Source organism: Oncorhynchus mykiss, chromosome 28 (assembly GCF_057628025.1).
Source record: "Oncorhynchus mykiss isolate SJ-2025 chromosome 28, ASM5762802v1, whole genome shotgun sequence".
Classification (NCBI taxonomy): domain Eukaryota; kingdom Metazoa; phylum Chordata; class Actinopteri; order Salmoniformes; family Salmonidae; genus Oncorhynchus; species Oncorhynchus mykiss.
In genome coordinates this window covers 19,293,582-19,316,216 of record NC_143049.1, presented here as the reverse complement: position 1 = coordinate 19,316,216, position 22,635 = coordinate 19,293,582, and the positions used below count along the sequence as shown (strand labels likewise).

General features: G+C 41.3%; 1 protein-coding gene across 1 annotated transcript in view; it reads left to right on the top strand.

Moving 5' to 3' along the window:
* The first annotated feature begins 360 nt into the window (after window positions 1-360).
* LOC110508666 (voltage-gated inwardly rectifying potassium channel KCNH2) overlaps window positions 361-22,635 on the top strand; it is a 28,028-nt gene continuing 5,753 nt past the window's right edge. The window contains exons 1-3 of the mRNA XM_021589368.3: window positions 361-578; window positions 20,743-21,165; window positions 21,374-21,770. Of these exons, the coding sequence (XP_021445043.3) occupies window positions 462-578; window positions 20,743-21,165; window positions 21,374-21,770 (937 nt within the window). The 5' untranslated portion in view covers window positions 361-461. The remainder of the gene's footprint in view (window positions 579-20,742; window positions 21,166-21,373; window positions 21,771-22,635) is intronic.

Genomic DNA, 22,635 nt, shown 5'->3' with positions numbered 1-22,635 from the left:
CTCTGAACATGACATAATTGATACTCATACTGAACAAGGGAGAATAGGAGGCGGTAGAGTGAAAAGAGAATGGGAGAAGACCATGAAGATGATGAAGTGACAACAATTCTTATTAGGTGGAACCGCACCGGAGTACCTCTTCTCCTGGGGACGTGTCAGATCATTAAGACAAGGAACATTAGCAGGAGAAAAAAAGGGGACTTTGGTTCAAGACCTAAAGTGAAGTTGATGACAGGACAAATAACACAGATGGACCATTCACTTTGTTTATCTCTCTTTGGACTCAGATTGACGGAACCCTAAACAGCCCTGTGTGGATTCACAGCACAGAGAAGCACATAGCCTGTGAGTGTGAGCTCACCCAGGGGAGGGCACGGGGTTGTGAGATTGGGGAGATGAGTCTGGGAGGATAACAAGCAGCTGTGTGGAGGAAAGAGCGGGCAGAGGAGGGCAGATCCACCATGTCCCTCAGTGGAAGGGGCAGTATATCCCAGGACGGGGGGCCAGTGGCTAGCAACGAGCGCCGGAACACACGAGTGAAGAGGGCTGTCCGCATCTCCAGCATCGTTGCTCAGGAGGTGAGTAGCCGGACTCTGACCTGGCTGTGAGACTGCATGGGACCACGGGCACTATTGGGAGAGAACAAGGGCATTCAAATACATCCTAACTTTCAGTGGCTTTTCTATTTTAACATTTGGTCTGTCAGGGATGTTAGTGTTCAGTTAAACAGAGGCACATTAATTGCTGTTGAAGGGGTATCACAACTATTATTTTGCTATGTGCATCAGCCTATTTTATCTTTGTATTACCGTAATAGTGTATACTCTCTTATTCTACTGTACAGGGTGCTTGAACAGTTTATGTCATACTTAAGGCATATTCAAAGAAGATGCATATGGTTCCAGACAGTGTACATCAGTATAAAGCCTATTCAGTGTGCTTCAGTCTGTGGAGGTTAGATTCAATACAGACAGGTTGTGGTGTTCCTTGGTGTGTCTTACTGGAATTAAAAACATTTTGTGTTGGGGCCTCCCGAGTGGCACAGTGGTCTAAGACACTGCATCGCAGTGCTAGCTGTGCCACTAGAGATTCTGGGTTTGAGTCCAGTCTCTGTTGTAGCTGGCCGTGACCGGGAGACCCATGGGGTGGTGCACATTTGGCCCAGCGTCGTTCAGGTTAGGGGAGGGTTTGGCCGGTAGAAAAAAAGTTTTTGATCCATGAGTATCTCTACTTGTGATAGGATTATTGGTCATAAGCTGTATTTACCTGTACAAATGCCAACAAACAGTTACCCAGGACTATACTACAGTGTGTGTGTGTGTGTGTGTGTGTGTGTGTGTGTGCCCATGCATGCATGTGTTTATGTGTTTGAGCAGGTACATAAGTACATTATTTGCTTGTTTGCATGCCTGTTTTATGTAATAGTATATTCTAATGTCATCAGTACATTAATATAGTAAGCTACATGGTCTGTTATTCTAACCCTAGTCTGTTACGATAACCTCAGTTAGTGTTATGCTACATCCTGTTGTGACTACCATTCTCACTGTTAGTTTTTAATAAAAGCCACTCAACAAACAATGACAATCAACTTAAGGGGCTTGTTCTAAACGAGTAAGCATTTCAGTGTTAGTCTACACCAGTGGAGGCTGGTGGGAGGAGCTATAGGAGGACGGGCTCATTGTAATGGCTGGAATGGTATAAAAAGAATGGAGTCAATCATGTGGTTCTCATATGATTGACACCGTTCCATTCCAGCCATTACAATGAGCCTTTCCTCTTATAGCTCCTACCACCAGCCTCCACTGGTCTACACCTGTTGTTTACGAAGCATGTGACAAATAGAAATTGATTCGCATAATGGTTAATGTAGTTCCTCTCAGAGATGCCAGTGTCACTTGCGTAGCATACACCTTGCTCCCCTCAAAAAATGTAATTTTTATTTATTTATTTTGGGGGGGATTGGTCCCCCCATATAGCATATGAAAACATCAATAGCCATGAATTAAATGTTTAGAATTACAGAATATTAACTTCAAAACTACAAAATGTATCTCAGCCTCATGGCAAATATGTGTACATTTAAGGGAATTTTACAAGGGAAAATATTTATTTTGGGAACTATCAAAATACGTTTAATATTATGCCTGGAAATGAACTTGTCCAGAGCAAAGGATCCCAACTAAAACTCTAAAATAATAAATAAAATAAAAACTTTTTTTTTAAAGGGCAATAATGGATATTAACTGAAAAAGTATATTGGACATGCCGAGAGATGAGTTTCGGATTGATCTGCCATGTAGCAAGCTTCTGTCTATTTGAGCTGGTCAGTATGTGTAGGTAATCCTGTCTAACGCAGCTTTTTTTTAAAATATATTGCGTAGTAGAACTGCATAAGTATTGCTCTCCACTTTCTGGAGGACCGAGTTTTGAAATCAGTGGAATTAGAGTATGATAGCTAAGGACACCTGTCTCCGGATTACATCTTCAAATGAAGGGCAACCATGGCATCCATGACAGAGAGGGAGAAGCGTCCATCCATATATAAAGGTAAGAGAGTCTAGCTAGCTACATTTTCCGATATTACACTTTTCTAATTTTGTCAAAAAGTAGCTAGCTTGCTAACTTTAGCTGGCTGGCTCACTAGCTAATGTTACGTGTATGATATGTGTAGTAATATTATTCGTATCTCAGAGCCATTTGCTTTGCTAGTTATAGCCTAATGTTAGCTAGCTAACATTGGACATGGTTGGTTAGCTAGCTGCAGATTCATGCAGGCTAGTAACATCATGAGTTGTGATTAAGGTTAATTGTTTAGCTAGCTAGCTACATGTCTTAACAAAAGACTCCACTATGCAAGTATTCATTTTGATAAAATGTTCATGATGTCACTGCGACAGCTGTTGATAGACGTAGCTGGTAAATTCGCTCTGGCTATCTACTCCGATTTCAGAACACTCTCGTCTGAGTGTGCAAGAGCGCAGAATAACTGACAAATTTACGATCGATATGGCCGATGTCAGTAAACGTTGGCAAAAAAATAAATTGTTGCCATCAGCACAATTGCAGTCACCAACGCCCTGGATTACATAAAAACAGCCTAACCAGCTTTGCTATGGCGAGTAAAATGGTCAGTGAGCTTTTCTCTCATTTGTGTCTGGAAGTAGCTAGCAAGCTAGCCAACGTTAGCCAGTTAGCTTGAGTGCTGACTGCTGTTAGGACAGAATGCTCAGATCAACCCTTAAAGAGATGGGTGGGGCTAAAGCTTAAGAGGGTGTGACCGATGCTGAATGGGTGTAGACAAAGAAGAGCTCTCCAATTGGTGTACCAAAACAAAAGGCCTTTTTCTTAAAAGTGAGGTTACAAGTTTATCAACTTTCAAAGCAGAATTACTTTCCCATTGTTCCTCAACTGTAGTGTATGATATACCATTTTCTAGCTCTGAGTCTCTACTTTTATCCAATGTAAAAAGAACCATTTAAAATGTTGCTGCATAAGACCGAATCGAACCGGTAGGTCACATATGGTTCTCTCTGCCCCATTAAAAAATGTAACAATTAAACAAGTTGGACCTTGCGGTGGGCCCTGCAAAACTGTGTGACCATCAGAGGATTAGGGGGAAGTTGCACCTGTATGCTTTTCTAGGGTAACTTTAGCCTTTTTCCACTAAATGGTTAAGGTTTGGATTGGGGGAGGGGAAGCTGATCCTAGATCTGTATCTAAGAGAAACTTCACCCTGGGGTGGACATGGGGTGGAATCTGATGTTGTAAACAGATAACTCATAGCACTACATCATGCTGGAATTGAGTCATGAGTCGGCGAGAGACAGTGTTTAGTTTAATCCTCGGCAAGTAATTAATCCATCCATAGTGTTAACAGAAACAAGACAAGCATTTCGCTGTAAAGCTTGGTGAATTGAAAATAAATCCAGCAATGGCTCACACAGGTGAATGTCCACCTACTGTCCAAAAAAAGAGAGAAATGGTTCTTATGAGACTAGTTGTAGTAATGGTTCATCATAGTCATCTACGTACTTGGAGACACAGATGAGTTATAGTGTGGATAACCAAAGACTGCTACATAACCAAGTATATGTAGCACAGAGTGTACAGTAGGGGAGTTTCTCCGGTCAAGGAACCAACATACATCTTGGCAAAACAGTGCCCTTGAACACCATACTCAGTCAGTAAAGCATAACGCAACTCATGCCCAGGCAGCCAGGCAAACGGAATCCCATGTCCCAGGGGCCCTTGTGCAGGAAGATTTATTGCAGGCTGGATAAGTGGGCCTCCCCTGTGCTGTGCAGTGCAAAGCAGAGGTGCTCACTTGTTACTGTGACTAGAAGTTTCTACCACAAAAGGACATGTCCTACAATCTTAGAAAAAAGGTTTCCAAAGGGGATATTCGGCTGTACCCACAGGAGAACCCTTTTTAGTTAAAGGTATAACTATGTTGGGTTCAATGTAGAACCCTCTGTGGAAAGGGTTCTACATGGAACTCAAAAGGGTTCTTTCTACCTGTAACCAAAAATGGTTCTTCAAAGAGTTCCCCTATGAAGACAGCCGAAGAGCCCTTTTAGGTTCTAGATATCACCTTTTTATTTTAAGAGTGTATTTAAGAGAAATAGAGGTTTGGATGTCGAAAGTGTTGTCTCTTTTACAATACCTTGTTCATTGTCTAGTGTATGTCGGTGATACACTGCAAAAGTATGTCAATCCCCTGACACAGGGAATAATATAATTTTGTAAGTATATTGTCTTACAAACTGTAGGGGAGAACCGGGACGAAAGTAAAGTAACACTTTGTTTTTTTCCTAATTACTCAGAGATCAATAGAGAGACTCCATATTTTTTATATACAGTAACAGTCAAAAGTTTGTACACACCTACTCATTCAAGAGTTTTTCTTTATTTTTACTATTTTCTACATTGTAGAATAATAGGGAAGACATCAAAACTATAGTAACCAAAAAATGTTAAACAAATTCAAATATATTTTAGATTCTTCAAAGTAGCCAACCTTTCCCTTGATGACAGCTTTGCACGCTCTTGGCATTCTCTCAACCAGCTTCACCTGGAATGCTTTTCCAACAGTCTTGGAGTTCCCACATATGCTGAGCACTTGTTGGTTGCTTTTCCTTCACTCTGCGGTCGAACTCATCCCAAATCATCTCAATTGAGTTGATGTCGGGTGATTGTGGAGGCCAGGTCATCTGATGCAGCACTCCATCACTCTCCTTATTGGTCAAACAGCCCTTACACAGCATGGAGGTGTGTTGGTTTATTGTCCTGTTGAAAAAACGAATTATAGTCCCACTAAGAGCAAACCAGATGTGGGATGGTGTATCGCTGTAGAATGCTGTGGTAGCCATGCTGGTTAAGTGTGCCTTGAATTCTAAATAGAATCACTGACAGTGTCACCAGCAAAGCACCATCACACCTCCCCCTCCATGCTTCATGGTGGGAACCACACATGCAGGGATCATCTGTTCACCTACACTCTTACAAAGACACGGCGGTTGGAACCAAAAATCTCAAATTTGGACTTATCAGACCAAAGGACAGATTTCCACCAGTCTAATGTCCATTGCTTGTATTTCTTGGCCCAAGCAAGTCTCTTCTTCTTATTGGTGTCCTTTAATAGTGGTTTCTTTTCAGCAATTCGACCATGAAGGCCTAATTCACACAGTCTCCTCTGAACAGTTGATGTTGAAATGTGTCTGTTACTTGAACTCTGTGAAGTATTTATTTGGGCTGCAATCTGAGGTGCAATTAACTCTAATGAACTTATCTTCTGCAGCAGAGGTAACTAACTCTCTGTCTTCCTTTCCTGTGGAGGTCCTCATGAGTGCCAGTTTTATCATAGCGCTTGATGGTTTTTGCGACGGCCCTTGAAGAAACTTTCAAAGTTCGTGAAATGTTCCGTATTGACTGACCATGTCTTAAAGTAAGGATGGACTGTAATTTCTCTTTGCTTATTTGAGCTGTTCCTGCCATAATATGGACTTCGTCTTCTACCAAATAGAGCTATCTTCTGTATACCAGCCCTACCTTGTTACAGCACAACTGATTGTCTCAAACGCATTAAGAAGTAAAGAAATTCCACAAATGAACTTTTAACAAGGCACACCTGTTAATTGAAATGCATTCCAGGTGACTTCCTCCTGAGGCTGGTCGAGAGAATGCCAAGAGTGTGCAAAGCTGTCATCAAGGCAAAGGGTGGCTACTTTGAAGAATCTCAAATATAAAGTATATGTATATTTGTTTAACACTTCTTTGGTTACTACATGATTCCATATGTGTTATTTCATAGTTTTGTTGTCTTCACTATAATTCTACAACGTAGGTGTGTCCAAACTTTTGACTGGTACTGTATATATGTCCTTTTCCATTAGTAACTGTAATTTCATTTATAGGGTAAATGAGTTGAAATGAAAGTGGAATTTCACCCTGGCTCTGCCATGGCATATAATTATTACTAAATTAGCATTACTTTTTTGTCATAAACATAACAATTATCCAAACCACAAGCTAGAACTAGCACATTTTCAATTCACTGGTAGAATTGGGAAGTTTTCGACTTTCTCTGTGTATTCCTCTGCTCATAGTGAACCACAAAGTCCAACATTCATAGCGAATGCAGATACGGTCCGCTAAAGTAAATGATGGCAACGTGGATGATGTCAACGTGGATGATGGCATTGTGTACTTTGAGCGAACAACACACAGCAATCAATACAATTAGTGGGGTGGTTAAATTGTGTATTTTGTTGTAGATAGTACCAAGATGTCCTACCAAGCTGACAGCTAATATTTACAGTAAGCATGGCATAAACATGAATTAGGTAGTGTTTGTATGGTTTGTGTTATGGTGTTAGAGGTAGCCACAGAGTACCTTCCTTCCAGACCATGTAATCAATTTAATCTACCCCTCTTCTCTTTGTAAAACTCAGGTTATCTGGAGTCATTCCAGTGACAGTGCCCTGCTGAAAAATACCCCAAAGCGGCGGCATTTTGGGTACACGAGCATGAGGGAGGGGAAACCTTGTGGTTATGAAGCACAACAAGATTGTGGGACAGAAACCACCAAGGGACACTGAAAGGTATAAAATCAAGACTACAACAGTAATGACACAATCACCTCATTCCTCTCTCTGCTGATTCTAAAAACACAATACAGACATGTCTACAAAAATCCCCTGCAAAGGTCTGCTATTGACAAGAATGATCTGTCAGTCAATGGGCTGGGGGAGGTTTACAGACAGTACTTTGAGATGAGGAAGGGGATTTTGGTAGTGCAGGGTTGTGCTTAGACAGTAAATGTATTGTTGTGTATGACAACAATTGAGAGATGCCATTTCTCCTCAATCTACCATATACGACAATTCATACAGTGTAAAAACTGCCCTGCTAACTATGTTGACTGATCTTTGCTCTCAAAATCAGTACCTATTGTCCCATTCAGTTGACACCTTTACCAACAAAGGCGTGTTGCCCTACGTTCCTTCCACAAAACATGTCAAATGCTAACACCACAACCATGTCTTTCCAGGAAATGTGCAAAACCAGCAAATGTTCTGCAACAGTTGGTGATTAAGATGCCATACACCACTTTCCGCAGAACCTTACCCAGCTGGCCGTTCAGACAGGACAAGACCATTCGCCATAAGCACAGAGAGTCTCAGCTTCCCCAGCCCACCATGCCAAACACCATTGCCAGTGTACTGAAGCAGAATAAAGCACAATTCTGATCTTTTTTTTCACTATTTGGTCTTTTGACCAATCAGATCAGTTCTGAAAAAGATCTGATGTGATTAAGACCAATTGGTGCAATAAAGATCAGAATTGGTCTGCCTGTGTAAACGCAGCCAATGTGGCTCAGCATAAGACCATGGGTCTCCAACCCTGTTCCTGTAGAGCTACCCTACTGTAGGTTTTCGCTCCAACCCCAGTTGTAACCAACCTGGTTCAGCTTATCAACTTATCAACTTACAGGAAGGTAGCTCTCCAGGAACAAAGTTGGAGAGCCCTGATGTAGAACCACTATAAAATAAATATGGATATTTTCTATCAATCTTTGAAATTTGTCTGCCTTTATGGATTCACAGAAGATATTTATAAGCTGTACAGATGCTAAACTTTCCGATATCCAAAGAATATTTGTCAACATCTAAAATACAGGGAGTTAACACTGTTTAATGTTAACTGACGACATCTTGTCTATTTCAAGTCTTCTCTCATTGATCGAGAAAGGTGGGTGTCCACCACAAAGTGCTGCATGATAACATAACTGTCTAGATCAATGGGAGAAGACTTGAAATAGACAAGATGGAGGCACAAATACATACACATTTGTTGGATTACTTCATGGGGCTCATGAGTCAACTGCTTGAAATCCAGCATAATGTCGAACCCCTCGAGAGGGATACAGTTCACGGGATACAGTTCTGCTACAATGACACATGCAGGCAAAGTAATTCTGTTTCTGTATCTAGAAATAACTCCAGGAAGGCACCACACGGTATTGTCCAAGACAAAAAAAAATATTGAACTGTGCCAGCATAACATGAACGTTAGGGTAGACTAGTTGAACATACATACATGTGGACAGGCACAGATATTACAACAATATCTAGCCTAATAATATAAAGAAATATGGCATAACCCTCAACCTTTGCACAGTGACCAGACTGTACAAACGAGCCTAGGTAGGTAGGCAGACAGTGTCTATCTACAGCCATGTCTATCAGGCACGCTTAGGCAAATATTTGTAGTAAAACCAGCTTCAATTTTTGAGATTTGCAACAGTACATTTTTGTATTATTGTTTCTCCTCAAATGTTTGCTAGTAGACCTAGATACGTTAGCTGGCTTGCTGGATATAAAATAATTGTTCTTTACATCTGTTTGGAATCCTATCTTGCATTATGCCTAGAATTTTGTGAAATGAAAATGCATCCACGGTCATGATCATAACCAATGTCAATCCTCATCAATCATGTTACACAGCTAGCTAGTAAAATGATTTACCGTTGCTGACATTACACATGTTTGCTAACAAGTTACAAATGTGAAGCGAGGTGCATAAGTTAGCAGTTGCGAGGCTAACTAGCCAGCCAACTCCAGTCATGCTAACGTTTGGTGGTAAACCTAGCTTTAGGTGACTGGTTGTAACCTTGTAGCTTGCCATATCTATGACTAAAAATAAAAGAGGTTTTACAATTGAGATACAAAAAGATCTCTGATTGTAAAACCTTTTCTATTTTTAGTCATAGATATGGCTACCAGTAGTTGTTTAGCTAACTTAGCTAGCGACCTAGCTAGGTAAGCAAACAGAACCATTATTTGATTTCCTCCCACTGTAACGCAGTTTATGTTAGCCAGAAATACACAATATGGGTTTCAGTAGATAGCTAGCTAGGTGGCTTGCAGGAAAAATAACTTACTTAGCTAGGCACTGTAATTTTCATCTAACCTCTTGGTGCTTGCATTGTCTGTGCGCTTCTAACATGAGCTAAATCCAACTCTTTGTTTCGAATCCTCTTCAGTCATTTCCAGTTGAAAAATATATGGTTAAATGTCACCATGTAATTAATAGAACATTCTTCATCGTCAAATTTTTGTTGATGAGAGGAATCACTTGAAGCCATTGCTTCTGGTCAGTACTTTCAGTTTTGCCAAAAGGATTGTGTTAGTATCTGCCTCCTTTTTAAAAAAGCACTCAACACAAATTGTAGTCTCAGAGATCGTAAAAAATGTGTCTACTTGTATATTTAGCAACGAATCTGCCGATAGGAACATTGCTGAAAGACATCCAATGGTGCTATCGAACAAGTACAACCATATCTACGCGCACAAAGATGTATAGTGCAATCAGTATAACATACAATCTTCACAAAATGCCACAAAGCAGATTGATTTATTTTTAGATCTTGCACCCCCTTATCAATACACCGGAAGCCATCACAGAGTGTATCATTCACCGCCCGAAACCCAAACCTGCCTTCCTCCTGGTTAATTATGTGTGAAACACATCTCACTGTCCTAGGAATACCTTGGACTCCCCAGGGTGAACTTCCCCTTTAAATAGACAGAGAACAGAACTACCATAACTTTACTTTTGTTAGTACAGGCGAGGCGGGAGTAACAGCTGGGGAGAAGTGTACAAAATCTTATTTCCATGTTTCTGGTTTGTAATGGTCGTTACTTTCAATAAATGTACGATCAAGTTTGTGTCGATTTCTGTTGATAACTCGTCAAAACATGGTTGACATGGGCTGTTTCTTTTGCAGGGAGGTTGTCCTCCACATTAGGAACTTGCTGACTTCATTACGTAATTCTAGTTTCTGTGTTATCTGAGAAAATGGGCGTGTTACTTTCACCCCATGTTGCTTTCGGCCCGGCTCTCCCCTAGTTAATGAGCAGTCTTATATTGTCTCTGTATTTCTCTGATGTTTCAGTTGGTGTCCAACATTGGTCCATATCAGAAACTTAGAGTGCAGATATTTAACTTTTATAGAACAGACTAAAATAACACCTCAGTCTGCCACATCTGTCACTCAAAAATCTGCTGACGCCAGAGTGGCTAAATATGACTTTTTGTATTACTGTTATTGTTCACAATACTGCTGAATAAAACCAGACCACTACTACCTCACTTTGGTCATAATGATATGGCACATCGTAAAGGAGAATGGGAGAAGATGTTTTCACAAGGGTAGCACAGTTCACGAGAACCCAAGTCAGGTTTTTGTTAAAATAGAATGTTGAAGTAGAATATCAGTGGTCATCTGTATTAGGGTGCATCCCAAATGTCAACCTACTCATTTAGGACACTAATGTGCACCCAGGGCCCATAAGGCTGTGGTCAAAAGTAGTGTACTATATAGAGAATAGGATTGCCATTTGGGACACAGACTTTGGATGCACATTAAGTCATGCATTGTTACAGCTGGGTGGACTAATCTAGAGTGTTGATTAGGTTAGAGGCTGATGAAGGCCCCATCCCTCTTGCTATTGGACGGCTTCTAAGGACTCTGAACTACTTCAAGGGGAGAGTCAGGGTTTGAGTCAGGAGATGCTGAAGGACTCAGGGTGGATTTAGGACAGAGAGTGGAGGTGTCAGGGATCCTATTGGCTGGTGGTTCCATTTTCAGAAGCATCAGTCAGAATGACAAATCTCTGTAGAGATGCTGATTGAATCTCCCAAATCCCCAAAGTAAGCAAATCACTTAATTTCAATTTGGGGCGGAATAAACAGAGAAAAAAAATCATCAAAATCTAGAAAGAGCACTGGAGAGGTATAGCAAGATGCAGTCTGAACTGAAGAAGTTCATTTTCAGTTTGCCATTGAGGACAGGAAATTAGATACGGAAAACCTATCCACTTTTTACTCAATTGTGAAGTGAGCAAACAAACATATGAGAAGAGGAGACTCAAGTTTCAAGTTTTATTAGTCATACAGTATGTATGGGGTACATGGTATACAGTGCATTCAGAAAGTATTCAGACCCCTTGACTTTTTATGCATTTTTTTATGTTACAGCCTTATTCTAAAATAGTAAACCCCATAATGACAAAGTAAAAACAGGTTTTTAGATATGTTAGCAAATTTATAAAAAATAAAACACTGAAATATTACATTTACATAAGTATTCAGACCCTTTACTCAATACTTTGCTGAAACACCTCTGGCAGCGATTACAGCCTCGAGTCTTCTTGGGGATGACGCTACAAGCCTGGCACACCTGTATTTGGGGAGTTTTTCCCATTCTTCTCTGCAGATCCTCTCAAGCTCTGTCAGGTTGGATGGGGAGCGTCGCTGCACAGCTATTTTCAGGTCTCTCCAGAGATGTTCGATCGGGTCTAGGCTCTGGCTGGGCCACTCAAGGACATTCAGAGACTTGTCCAGAAGCCACTCCTTCATTGTCTTGGCTGTGTGCTCAGGGTCATTGTCCTGTTGGAAGGTGAACTGTCGCCCCAGTCTGATGTCCTGAGTGCTCTGGAACAGGTTTTCATCAAGGATCTCTCTTTACTTTGCTTCGTTCATCTTTCCCTCAATCCTGACTAGTCTCCCAGTCCCTGCCGCTGAAAAACATCCCCACAGCATTATGCTGCCATCACCATGCTTCACCGTAGGTGTAGTGTCTTAACTCTTATTACTTATTTATATAATAAGAAAGACTGAATACAAGAAATTGAACTGGAGCTTCACATTTACTAAAACGAGTTAGTACCAGAATAACATAGAACAACACTGCGCATGACCAAGGGTGCTCCATTCTTAAAGGGGACATCAGTAATTAACCGAACATAACAGTAGGGATGGTATTGAGCGGTGCCAGGTTTCCTCCAGACATGACGCTTGGCATTCAGGCCAAAGAGTTCAATCTTGGTTTCATCAAATCAAATTGTATTAGTCACATGCGCCGAATACAACAGGTAGACCTTACAGTGCTTACTTACGAGCCCCTAACCAACAATGCAGTTTTAAAAAATACAGATAAGAGATAAAAGTAAGTAATTAGAAAGCAGCAGTGAAATAACAAGAGCGAGACTATATACGAGGGGTACCAATACAGAGTCAATGTGTGGGGGCACCGGTTATTTGAGGTAGTATGTACATGTAGGTAAAGACCAGAGAATCTTGTTTCTCATGGTCTGAGAGTCCTTTAGGTGCCTTTTGGCAAACTCCAAGCGGGCTGTCATGTGCCTTTTACTGAGAAGTGGCTTCCGCCTGGCCACTCTACCATAAAGGCCTGATTGGTGGAGTGTTGCAGAGATGGTTGTCCTTCTGGAAGGTTCTCCCATTTCCACAGAAACTCTGAAGTTCTGTCAGAGTGACCATCTGGTTCTTTGTCATCTACCTGACCAAGGCCCTTCTCCCCCGATTGTTCAGTTTGGCCTGCGGCAAGCTCTAGGAAGAGTCGTGGTGGTTCCAAACGTCTTCCATTTAAGAATGATGGAGGCCACTGTGTTCTTGGGGACCTTCAATTCTGCAGAAATGTTTTGGTACCTTTCCCCAGATCTGTGCCTCGACACCATTCTGTATTTGAGCTCTATGGACAATTCCTTCAACCTCATGGCTTGGTTTTCGCTCTGACATATTTATGTAAATAAGGTATTTCGGTTTTTATAAATTTGCAAACATAGCTAAAAACCTGTTTTCACTCTGTGTGTAGATTGATGAGGAAAACATTTTACTTAATCCAATTTAGTATAAGGCTGTAACGTAACAATGTGGAAAAACTCGCAATCTATACCCTGCATGCTCTTTATTTCTTGCTCTCCTTCTCTCGGAGGCAGAAGCAGTCATAGCATTGCCACTCTGCTTCAAACCACAACGAAACCTAAAGTTAGAAACACATATGTGCACTTACTTGACATCCTGTAGCCTAATAAAGAATCAATTGTCCCAGTTCCAATGCATTTAGCACATTTCCCAATTGCAGAGTTCCCTGGAGGACCCCAGGAGCTTTTGTTCTCCTTAGAATACACTTTGGAATATATTTGAAAAGATGCAAGAGGAGGGAGAGCTGAGTTCACCTGTGATGGAGGCTGTGTGATGAGGGCGACAGGGAAAGCCCTACGGACTACGATAGGGGGACACTGGAGTGAAACATATCAACTAAGACTTGTTTTATGGAAATCTGTGGATGGAGCTTTTCCTCACAATAACAATTGACATTGATGTGGAGATGTGTCAATAGGTGTCAATGCGCATCATAGATAGATATTCATAGACCTAGATATCATAGACCTAGATATTTCAATATGATCCAGTAATTCACAGTACCAGTCATGAAAGGATATGATTGAAGTGCCAGTTGTGTGAAGTTGTTTATGGTAATCCTAGCATAGATACAGGAATAGAAACATAAATTAAACATGGTCTTACTTACCAACTGGGATGTCGATAGCAAGACATTTAGTGCTGCTGTTATGTGTATTTCTGTGGGTGAGGAAAATTGTATGTTCTGTGTTCAGCCCAAAATGTAATTTTGTATGATTGCTATCTATTTGCTGCCTTTTCTGGATCTGCTGTCATTTCTCATTCTGACTGGTATGTAATGAGCAGGATAAATATTCAAATATAACATCAGTTAATCATGTTTCTGGCTTTTAGAGTCTTTATGTTGTATATGTATATTGTGTGAAGCAGTCTGTAGGGCTACAGTGGATGTTAAAGCCCCAATTCAATTTTTTTAATTGTATTTTTAAAAGCATCACTGTATGCCTAATTCAGTAAATCACTCTGTGTGTTTATTTCGTGAAAATGATATATTTGTAATCATTTATTTCCCTGTGCCTCCTTTACATTGGTATACTCAGTGTGTGTATACTGTATATATACACTACATGACCAAAAGTATGTGAACACCTGCTCTTCGAACATCTCATTCCAAAATCATGGGCATGAAGAGTTGGTTCCCCCCCTTTGCTGCTATAATAGCCTGCACTCATCCCAAAAGTGTTCAATGGGGTTGAGGTCTGGGCTTTGTGCGGTCCAGTTAAGTTCTTACACACAGATCTTGACAAACCATTTCTGTATGGACCTCGCTTTGTGCACAGGGTAATTGTCATGCTGAAACAGGAAAGAGCCTTCCCCAAACTGTTGCCACAAATTAGCTAGCTAAGTAGATCTGACATCAAAATTAACTAACTAGCTAGCGAGCATAGACTAACAACGCTACCTGCTCTCATAAGAGATCTGCAATTGATACTAACGTCAATCTATTAGCCATATAATGAATTATATTCTGAAATGTAATCTTTGAATCAGTACACCATACACACGATTTCTAGCCAGTGACAGCCTCCTAGCTAAAACTGACGCGCCCCTACCAAAACGTCAAAACCTACCTAGCTAGCATTAGTATGAAGCAATAGATTTGTGCTACATGTTCCCCCATAAGAGACGATCAGCAGTTTTTACTAGCTTCAATCTATTATACCTATAATTAATATAATCCTTGTAGTTATATTCTGACATTCAATGGGTTATTTGAATCCGTAACCTTACACCACACACACGATCTCTAGCCAGCTGACGGTCAGTTGGACGTACACCCCATACTGAATTGTCAAAAGCAACGCACACTCGTTTTCCGGATGAGCACACACACAGCATTGCTAGCTCATTAATAATTCATCTACTCACATTTTCAGGGTTTCTGTTTTTCTTTTATATTCCAATATTGCGTGACTGTCCTGGTCAGGAAAGTTAAAATCCCAAATTGTGTCCATCACCTTTGTTGGTGGCATATGTAATTAGTACAACAAGTTTCTTTGACATGTCAAACGTGAGCTCAATATGTCTGCTTCGGTGCCATCATTACATGAATGCGGAAAAAACTGTTTTGCATGACTTCCACCAATCCCTGTGGCCTAGATGATTAGTATCAATGCGGATCAAAGTTGCCATGTGAGGGTGTATTAGGACAGTACAACCACATCAATACTAGGTTTTATTCCTGTCAATGTCCATCCATTCAATTTTTTTGTATTTGTAAATAGAAATGAAAATGTAAGAGCCTTTTTGAGAGCAGGTATGAAATTAATAGATGAACTGAGTTATGACAGTGAAAATTATTAAGATAATGTTTGCACAAGATAAAATCAACATAGATTATATCCTATATTATAGAATAATAAAAAAATGATTATGATCATATGTTTGAACACCAGAAAATCTCAGTATTAATTATTATCATCCTTAACAGAATAGAATCATTAGGATGCATGTCCCTGATTATTTGCTCTATTTATTTCAGTTGAGTTTGAGGGCCACATTCCAACAAAGATTCCTGATCTACCCCATTTAACTGAAGTCAGTGTCAACACTATCTGAAGAAATAGAGAACCAGTGGGTGGTCTCTGACTCCTTAGAAATCAGTCTATCAGATGAGAAATCAAGTGCCAATGATGATGATGATGATGAAGATTATCATCCACCTTCAGAGTTGGATGTTCCAGCACAAGTGGCAACTGAGGCCGTGGACACAACTCCAGAACACCTATCAAACAAGAAATCCAAGATTCCACCAATGGGTAAGCCATGTGGTCCCAAATGCAAGAGGCAATGTACTCAGAATATTTCAGAGGTTAGGCGAAAGGAAATATGGGAAAAGTATTGGGAGATGAAGTATAAGGAGAAGAGGACATGGATCTTCCACATGTTGGCACAGCAATCTAAGAAAAATGGCACTGTTGGTGCTGACAGTCGACCCAGCAGACCGTTTCAGTACCATCTTCCAAACCAGAGCGGTTCTGCACAACACGTGTGCAAAGTGTTTTTTCTGACAACATTGGGCTACCACCCCAAAAATGACAGGTTGATTGTCACAATGATGGGCAAGTCAATCACAACCAAACTGATTCCACCAAAGGATCAGAGGGGAAAGAAAGCTTCAGCGAGCAAATTGAACATGAATCCAATCCTTCCATTCCCAAATCAGCCACTACAGATGAGAGCATGCCCCCCATCGCCTCTACCTCCCTAGTGACGTCAGTATTCGGTTCATGCATAATGACTACAAGGAGAAGAACAAAGATGCCAGCTGCGGTTATGAAACCTATCGCAAGGCGGTAAAGGGAAGGAACATCAGCTTTGTGAAGCTTGGAGAGGAGGAGTGCGAGCTCTGTTTGGTGCAGGGTTATCATCTGAAGATGGAGCACAGGGAACCCAAGCCTGCCAAGACAACAGCCATGCAGCACCTGAATTCACCATCAGCAACCTCAACTGCATGCAATGTAGAAAATATGAGGAACATAAGAAGTCTGCAGGGCAGAGCAGAAGCCATTACCAGGCTGATTCACAGAAAGATTGGCCTGAGGACTGGTCTGTGAGGAGTGTTGATATGCAAAAAGTCATCATGCTCCCTCACATGCCAGGTGTGAAAACAGCATTTTTCACAAGAAGAATTGTTCCCTATCACAAGACATTCGCTACCATTGGAAAGAAGTCTCAAAAGAAGACGAAAACAATCTCAGTGGTATGGCATGAAGGAACAGCTGGTCGGAAGGCAGAGGAGATTACTTAATCTTACGTAATAGCACTGGAGAATGAGAGAGATGTCAAGCATGCAGTGTATTGGGTGGATAACTGCACTTCTCAAAACAAAAACTGGTACCTCCTAACATCACTGGTGAGCGTTGTCAATGCTGACTCAACTTTGATGGAGGACATCACCCTCATGTTCTTCGAGCCAGGACACACCTTCATGAGTGCAGACAGTTTCCACCATGGCGTGGAACAGGAAATGAAAGCTCGACCTGGAGGTGTGGTGTACGACTTCGGGGACTTCCTCCATGTGGTCACTACTTCCAATGCAGGCAAGGTGGAGGTGGTCGGAATGAAAAAGGAAAACATCCTGGCATGGAAAGCTGGCCATTCCATCGTCAAGCTGAAGAAGGCAGCAGCACCAAAGCTGGCAGAGATGGCTGAGATCCAGTTGAGGCGTGGATCCAGGAGCCTCTTCTACAAAGTCTCCCATGAAGAAAAGGACTTCACAGAGCTTGACTTCCTCATGAAGAAAGTCACTCTAGAGACACCCTCGACACTACGTACACAGGATAGAGGGATAGAAGAGTTCAAGAAGATGGACATAATCACCAAGCTGTGTCCTCTGATGCCTGCACATCGAAGGCAGTTCTGGAATGACTTGGCTGTGAACAGCATTGCTGAGGATGAGGAGTGATATGGAAGAGCACTGAAGAAGTTTTACTTAAAAATGAAATGTTACTTAAAAATGAAATGTAACTATTCAGCATTTTATCAATTGCCATTTGGGTCCTCTTGTGAATATGAACATGTAAATATGTTTAAAATGTATTCTTAAAGCTGTTATTTATTCATTCAAAAGTGTAATTTGAAAAAATACTAATAAAATATTTTTCTTAGCAATCTCATGGTCATTTTTTATAATTTGTGTTACCCTACATCATACTTCAATCATGTTATTTCATTATATATTACAAGACAGGTCATCATTTCATGTAATTCAAACAATTTCAGTGCTACTTTTCACATTTATTCTTATAACAAGACATGGGCTATTTGTCAAACACAGTATGTAATGTGACTAATGCAGAACCTACATCTCTATGTAAATGCAACTGGTATCTTAGTGGAAGACACAAAGGATGCAGTTTCAACTCTGTTACTCAGTAATTACACCGCTCTTGTATTAATAGCATAAATGAGAAGTATAGTAAACTAACAAATGAAAATGGCAGATACTGCTCTTTGCTTTGGTATTACCCTGCAATTTATAACATTTCATGCCAAGGAAGAAGGCAGTAACTGCCGTTTAAGGGTCAACGGTCATGTCAGAGGTCAGGGTCAACATGAATAAAAAATGTACTCATAGTAAGGCAACAGACCATTACATCTCCAATGATAACCCTAGAATTAATTTGGCTGGACAATTAAAAAACTTTGAAGCCATTATTTTCAGTTCCACTCTATGAGCAGTTACCGCCTTTTTGCTTGGGAGGGCAGTATGCTTTTCTGGAATTGGGGAATAATACACCTTTATTTATTTATTTATTTACAATTCTGTAATTTACAGTGGAGGCATGAGTCTGACCAGCAGTTCCCCAGAGAATGCCAGACAGCCCATACAAGAGTGAGTTTTGATTGGGTTTTGGTGAGTGATTGAGAGGCTGGGGAGAGTTTGGTCGGTGAGATTATCATTAGAACGGCAAGAGCTTGATTGGAAGTCCTCAGTACTCTGACTGTCACACTGTTTCAGTTTGCCTTATGTACACTGTTTTGTTGTGTAGATGTTCTGTACCTGGCTTTGATATCATATGTAACAGTATAGGTTCCGTCCCTCTCCTCGCCTCTACCTGGGCTCGAACCAGGGACCCTCTGCACACATAAACAACAGTCACCCACGAAGCATCGTTACCCATCGCTCCACAAAAACCGCAGCCCTTACAGAGCAAGGGGAACAACTACTTCACGGTCTGTCACCGATTGAAACGCTATTAGCGCGCACCACCGCTAACTAGCTAGCCATTTCACATCGGTTACACATACAAAGAAACAATAACCACAGGGCTTAGGGCTAATGCAGGTAATGTGATTCAATGTGCTTTAGCTGAAGATGCATGGTACACAGAAGGCTCATATCTTTGTAATTTATTTCCATTCGTATTTGATCTTCACTTTGGAACTACAGTTTGCAAAGATGTTATGGGGACATTATGGGGATGTTATGGTGTCGTGCACGAAGGGATGATATTTATAAGAAGTTGCCAACATGCCCTCCCATAAGTGTGTACAGTTCTTTAACTTCGTCTGTCATATTTTCTTTGCAGAAGCCTGAAGGCTGGAGCCACCTGCTCCTCGACTCCAGTCTCTTGTTAAATCAAATCAAATTTGATTTGTCACATGCGTAGTAAACAACAGGTGTAGACTAACAATGAAATGCTTACTTACGAGCCCTTCCCAACAATGCAGAGATGTTGTTGTTGAAATAGTAAACAAAAACAATAATAACTACAAGGAATAAATAAAATAAAAACAAGGAATAAATACACAATGAGTAACGTTAACTTGGCAATATACACCGGGTGGGTACCAGTACTGAGTCCATGTGCACGGTAATTGAGGTAGATATGTACATATACTGTAGGTAGGGATAAAGTCACTAGGCAGCGGGATAGATAATAAACAGTAACAGCAGCATACAGTACGTGATAAATCAAAAGAGATTAGTGCAACGAGGGTCAATGCAGATATTCCAGGTAGCTGTTGGTTAACTATTTAACTAACTATTTAACAGTCTTATAGCTTGGGGTTAGAAGCTGTTCAGGGTCCTGTTGGTTCCAGACTTGGTACATCGGTATCGCTTGCCGAGAGAACAGTCTAACAGTCTATCATTCCTTCCCCCCTCCCTCGCCCCTTGCCCTGCAAGTGTATACTCATCAGACGTCATGATACGTCATCAGAAGTGTCCACTTAATTTGAGGGCTGAGGGGATAGTCTTTTCAGTGTTTGGACCGCAATCACTGACTAGGGCCAGCTCAGGGCTGACACTGTCATCTTGATTTCAATATGTACAGATATAGGATCTTAATTTGATTACTCTTTGGATGCTGAGAATTTTTCTGCACCACAGGAAATGCAGATGAGCTTCGTGATTTACATAAATTCACTGAACGCCCACACTAACACACGGTTATATTAACAGCATTTCACTTTTCATGTAGCCTGCTTTTGGCCAGCTAAAAGCCTAAGCACTGATCAAGCAACATTATGGTCTCTAAATGTTCAATCCTGTTGTAGGATCTTCATTTGACCTATATTGTCACAGCAACATTTTAACATTTAGCCCGTAATAAGTTGCTTGATTGGTGGTTAGGCTATTAGCTGGCTACATGAAAAGTGCAATACTGTTTCATTTGCTCCTTTGCTTTTTTTTTTGCGCTATAATAAATCAAGTAGTTGTGTTGAAGCCTAATGGCTACGCTCAATAATCCACTGTTTGTGTGCTCCCATCCTATTCATTGGTACAACTTGAATTTGAAGTGGCTTTAAAGTAGAGAAAAAGGTCAAATCCTCCAAAAATGTAAATGATGACACTGGCCTACATTAAAGAGCATATTTGCTCTTGGACCACATCGTTTTTAGAGGACAGGTTTCCCTTGTGGTCATCAAATTCAACACCCTTCCATCTTTTGATTTCAGTCTCATCAGCAAAGTCAGTCACATTTCCTTTCTTTCCTTCCCAAGGTCCTCTCACTAGGTGCAGATGTCCTACCAGAGTACAAGCTCCAGACCCCTCGCATCCATAAATGGACCATCCTGCACTACAGCCCCTTCAAGGCGGTGTGGGACTGGGTCATCCTGCTCCTGGTCATCTACACTGCCATCTTCACCCCCTACTCTGCGGCCTTTCTCCTTAGTGACCAGGAGGGGGCGGCCATGCAGACCTGTGGTTACTCCTGCTCTCCGCTCAACGTGGTGGACCTCATCGTAGACATTATGTTCATTGTTGATATCATCATCAACTTCAGGACGACGTACGTCAACAACAATGACGAGGTGGTCAGCCAGTCACAGCGGATCGCCGTGCACTACTTCAAAGGCTGGTTCCTTATAGACATGGTGGCGGCTATCCCCTTTGACCTGCTCATATACCGCTCGGGAGAAGAGGTGAGGAGATCAGGGTGGAATGGTCTTATTGTACCTATCCAAATGCTGCTGTGAGAGTCTGTTATAAGAATCCGTGCAAATATGTATTTATTATTTCTTAAGTAAGCTGACACAGTGAAAGTAATAAAACAAGTTTGGTTTTATGGCTAGGTGTTCTGCATGTGTGAATGACCATTGTTTGACCTCTTTCTGACTTATACCGTTTTAGACAACAACTCTGATTGGTCTGTTGAAGACTGCTCGGCTCCTGCGATTGGTGCGTGTAGCTCGGAAGCTGGACCGATACTCTGAATATGGAGCGGCCGTCCTATTCCTCCTCATGTGTACCTTTGCCCTCATAGCTCATTGGCTGGCCTGTATCTGGTACGCCATTGGTAATGTGGAGCGTGCAGGAGCAGCCCGGATTGGCTGGCTGGACTCTCTGGGTGACCAGCTCGGAAAACCCTACAATCAGACTATACCAGGGTCAGGTCCCTCCATAAGGGACAAGTATGTGACAGCACTCTACTTTACCTTCAGTAGCCTGACCAGCGTGGGCTTTGGAAATGTCTCACCCAACACCAACTCTGAGAAGATCTTCTCCATCTGCGTCATGCTCATCGGCTGTAAGTCACAATTATTAACCCTCAATACACAAATAAGTATTGCTTTATATACACGCTATGCCTCTATTAACCCATGATTTGAAATTTGACAACACATGAATGGACAATGTGTAATTATGGATTATGTTTGTGGGATGTGTTCAACCTATTGGATAGCCATATCTCGTGCCCACTGCCCAAGGCAATTCTCCCCCGGGGATGTTCATTTTACTGTATCGTGTCTACTAATATAAAAAGCTGCACATTTTGATCAAATCAAATCAAATGCTATTTGTCACATGCGCCGAATACAACAGGTGTGGTAGACCTTACAGTGAAATGCTTACTTATACAAGCCATAACCAACAATGCAGTCCAAAAATAACATTTTAATAAAAACCTTTAAAAAAAAGAATAAGAAATAAAAGTAGCAAATAATTCAAGAGCAGTAGTAAAATAACAATAGTGAAGCTATATAACGGGAGTACCGGTATAGTCAATGTGCGGGGGCACCAGTTAGTTGAGGTAATTGAGGTAATACAGTATGTACATGTAGGTAGAGTTATTAAAGTGACTATGCATAGATAATAACAGAGAGTAGCAGCAGTGTAAAATGAGGGGATCGGGGGGGGCAATGCAAATAGTCTGGGTGGCCATTTGATGAGATGTTCAGGAGTCTTATGGCTTGGGGGTAGAAGCTGTTTAGAAGCCTCTTGGACATAGTCTTGGCGGTCCGGTACCGCTTGTCATACGGTAGCAAAGAGAACAGTCTATGACTAGGGTGGCTGGAGTCTTTGACCATTTTTAGGGCCTTCCTCTGACACCGCCTGGTATAGAGGTCCTGGATGGCAGGAAGCTTGGCCCCAGTGATGTGCTGGGCCGTACG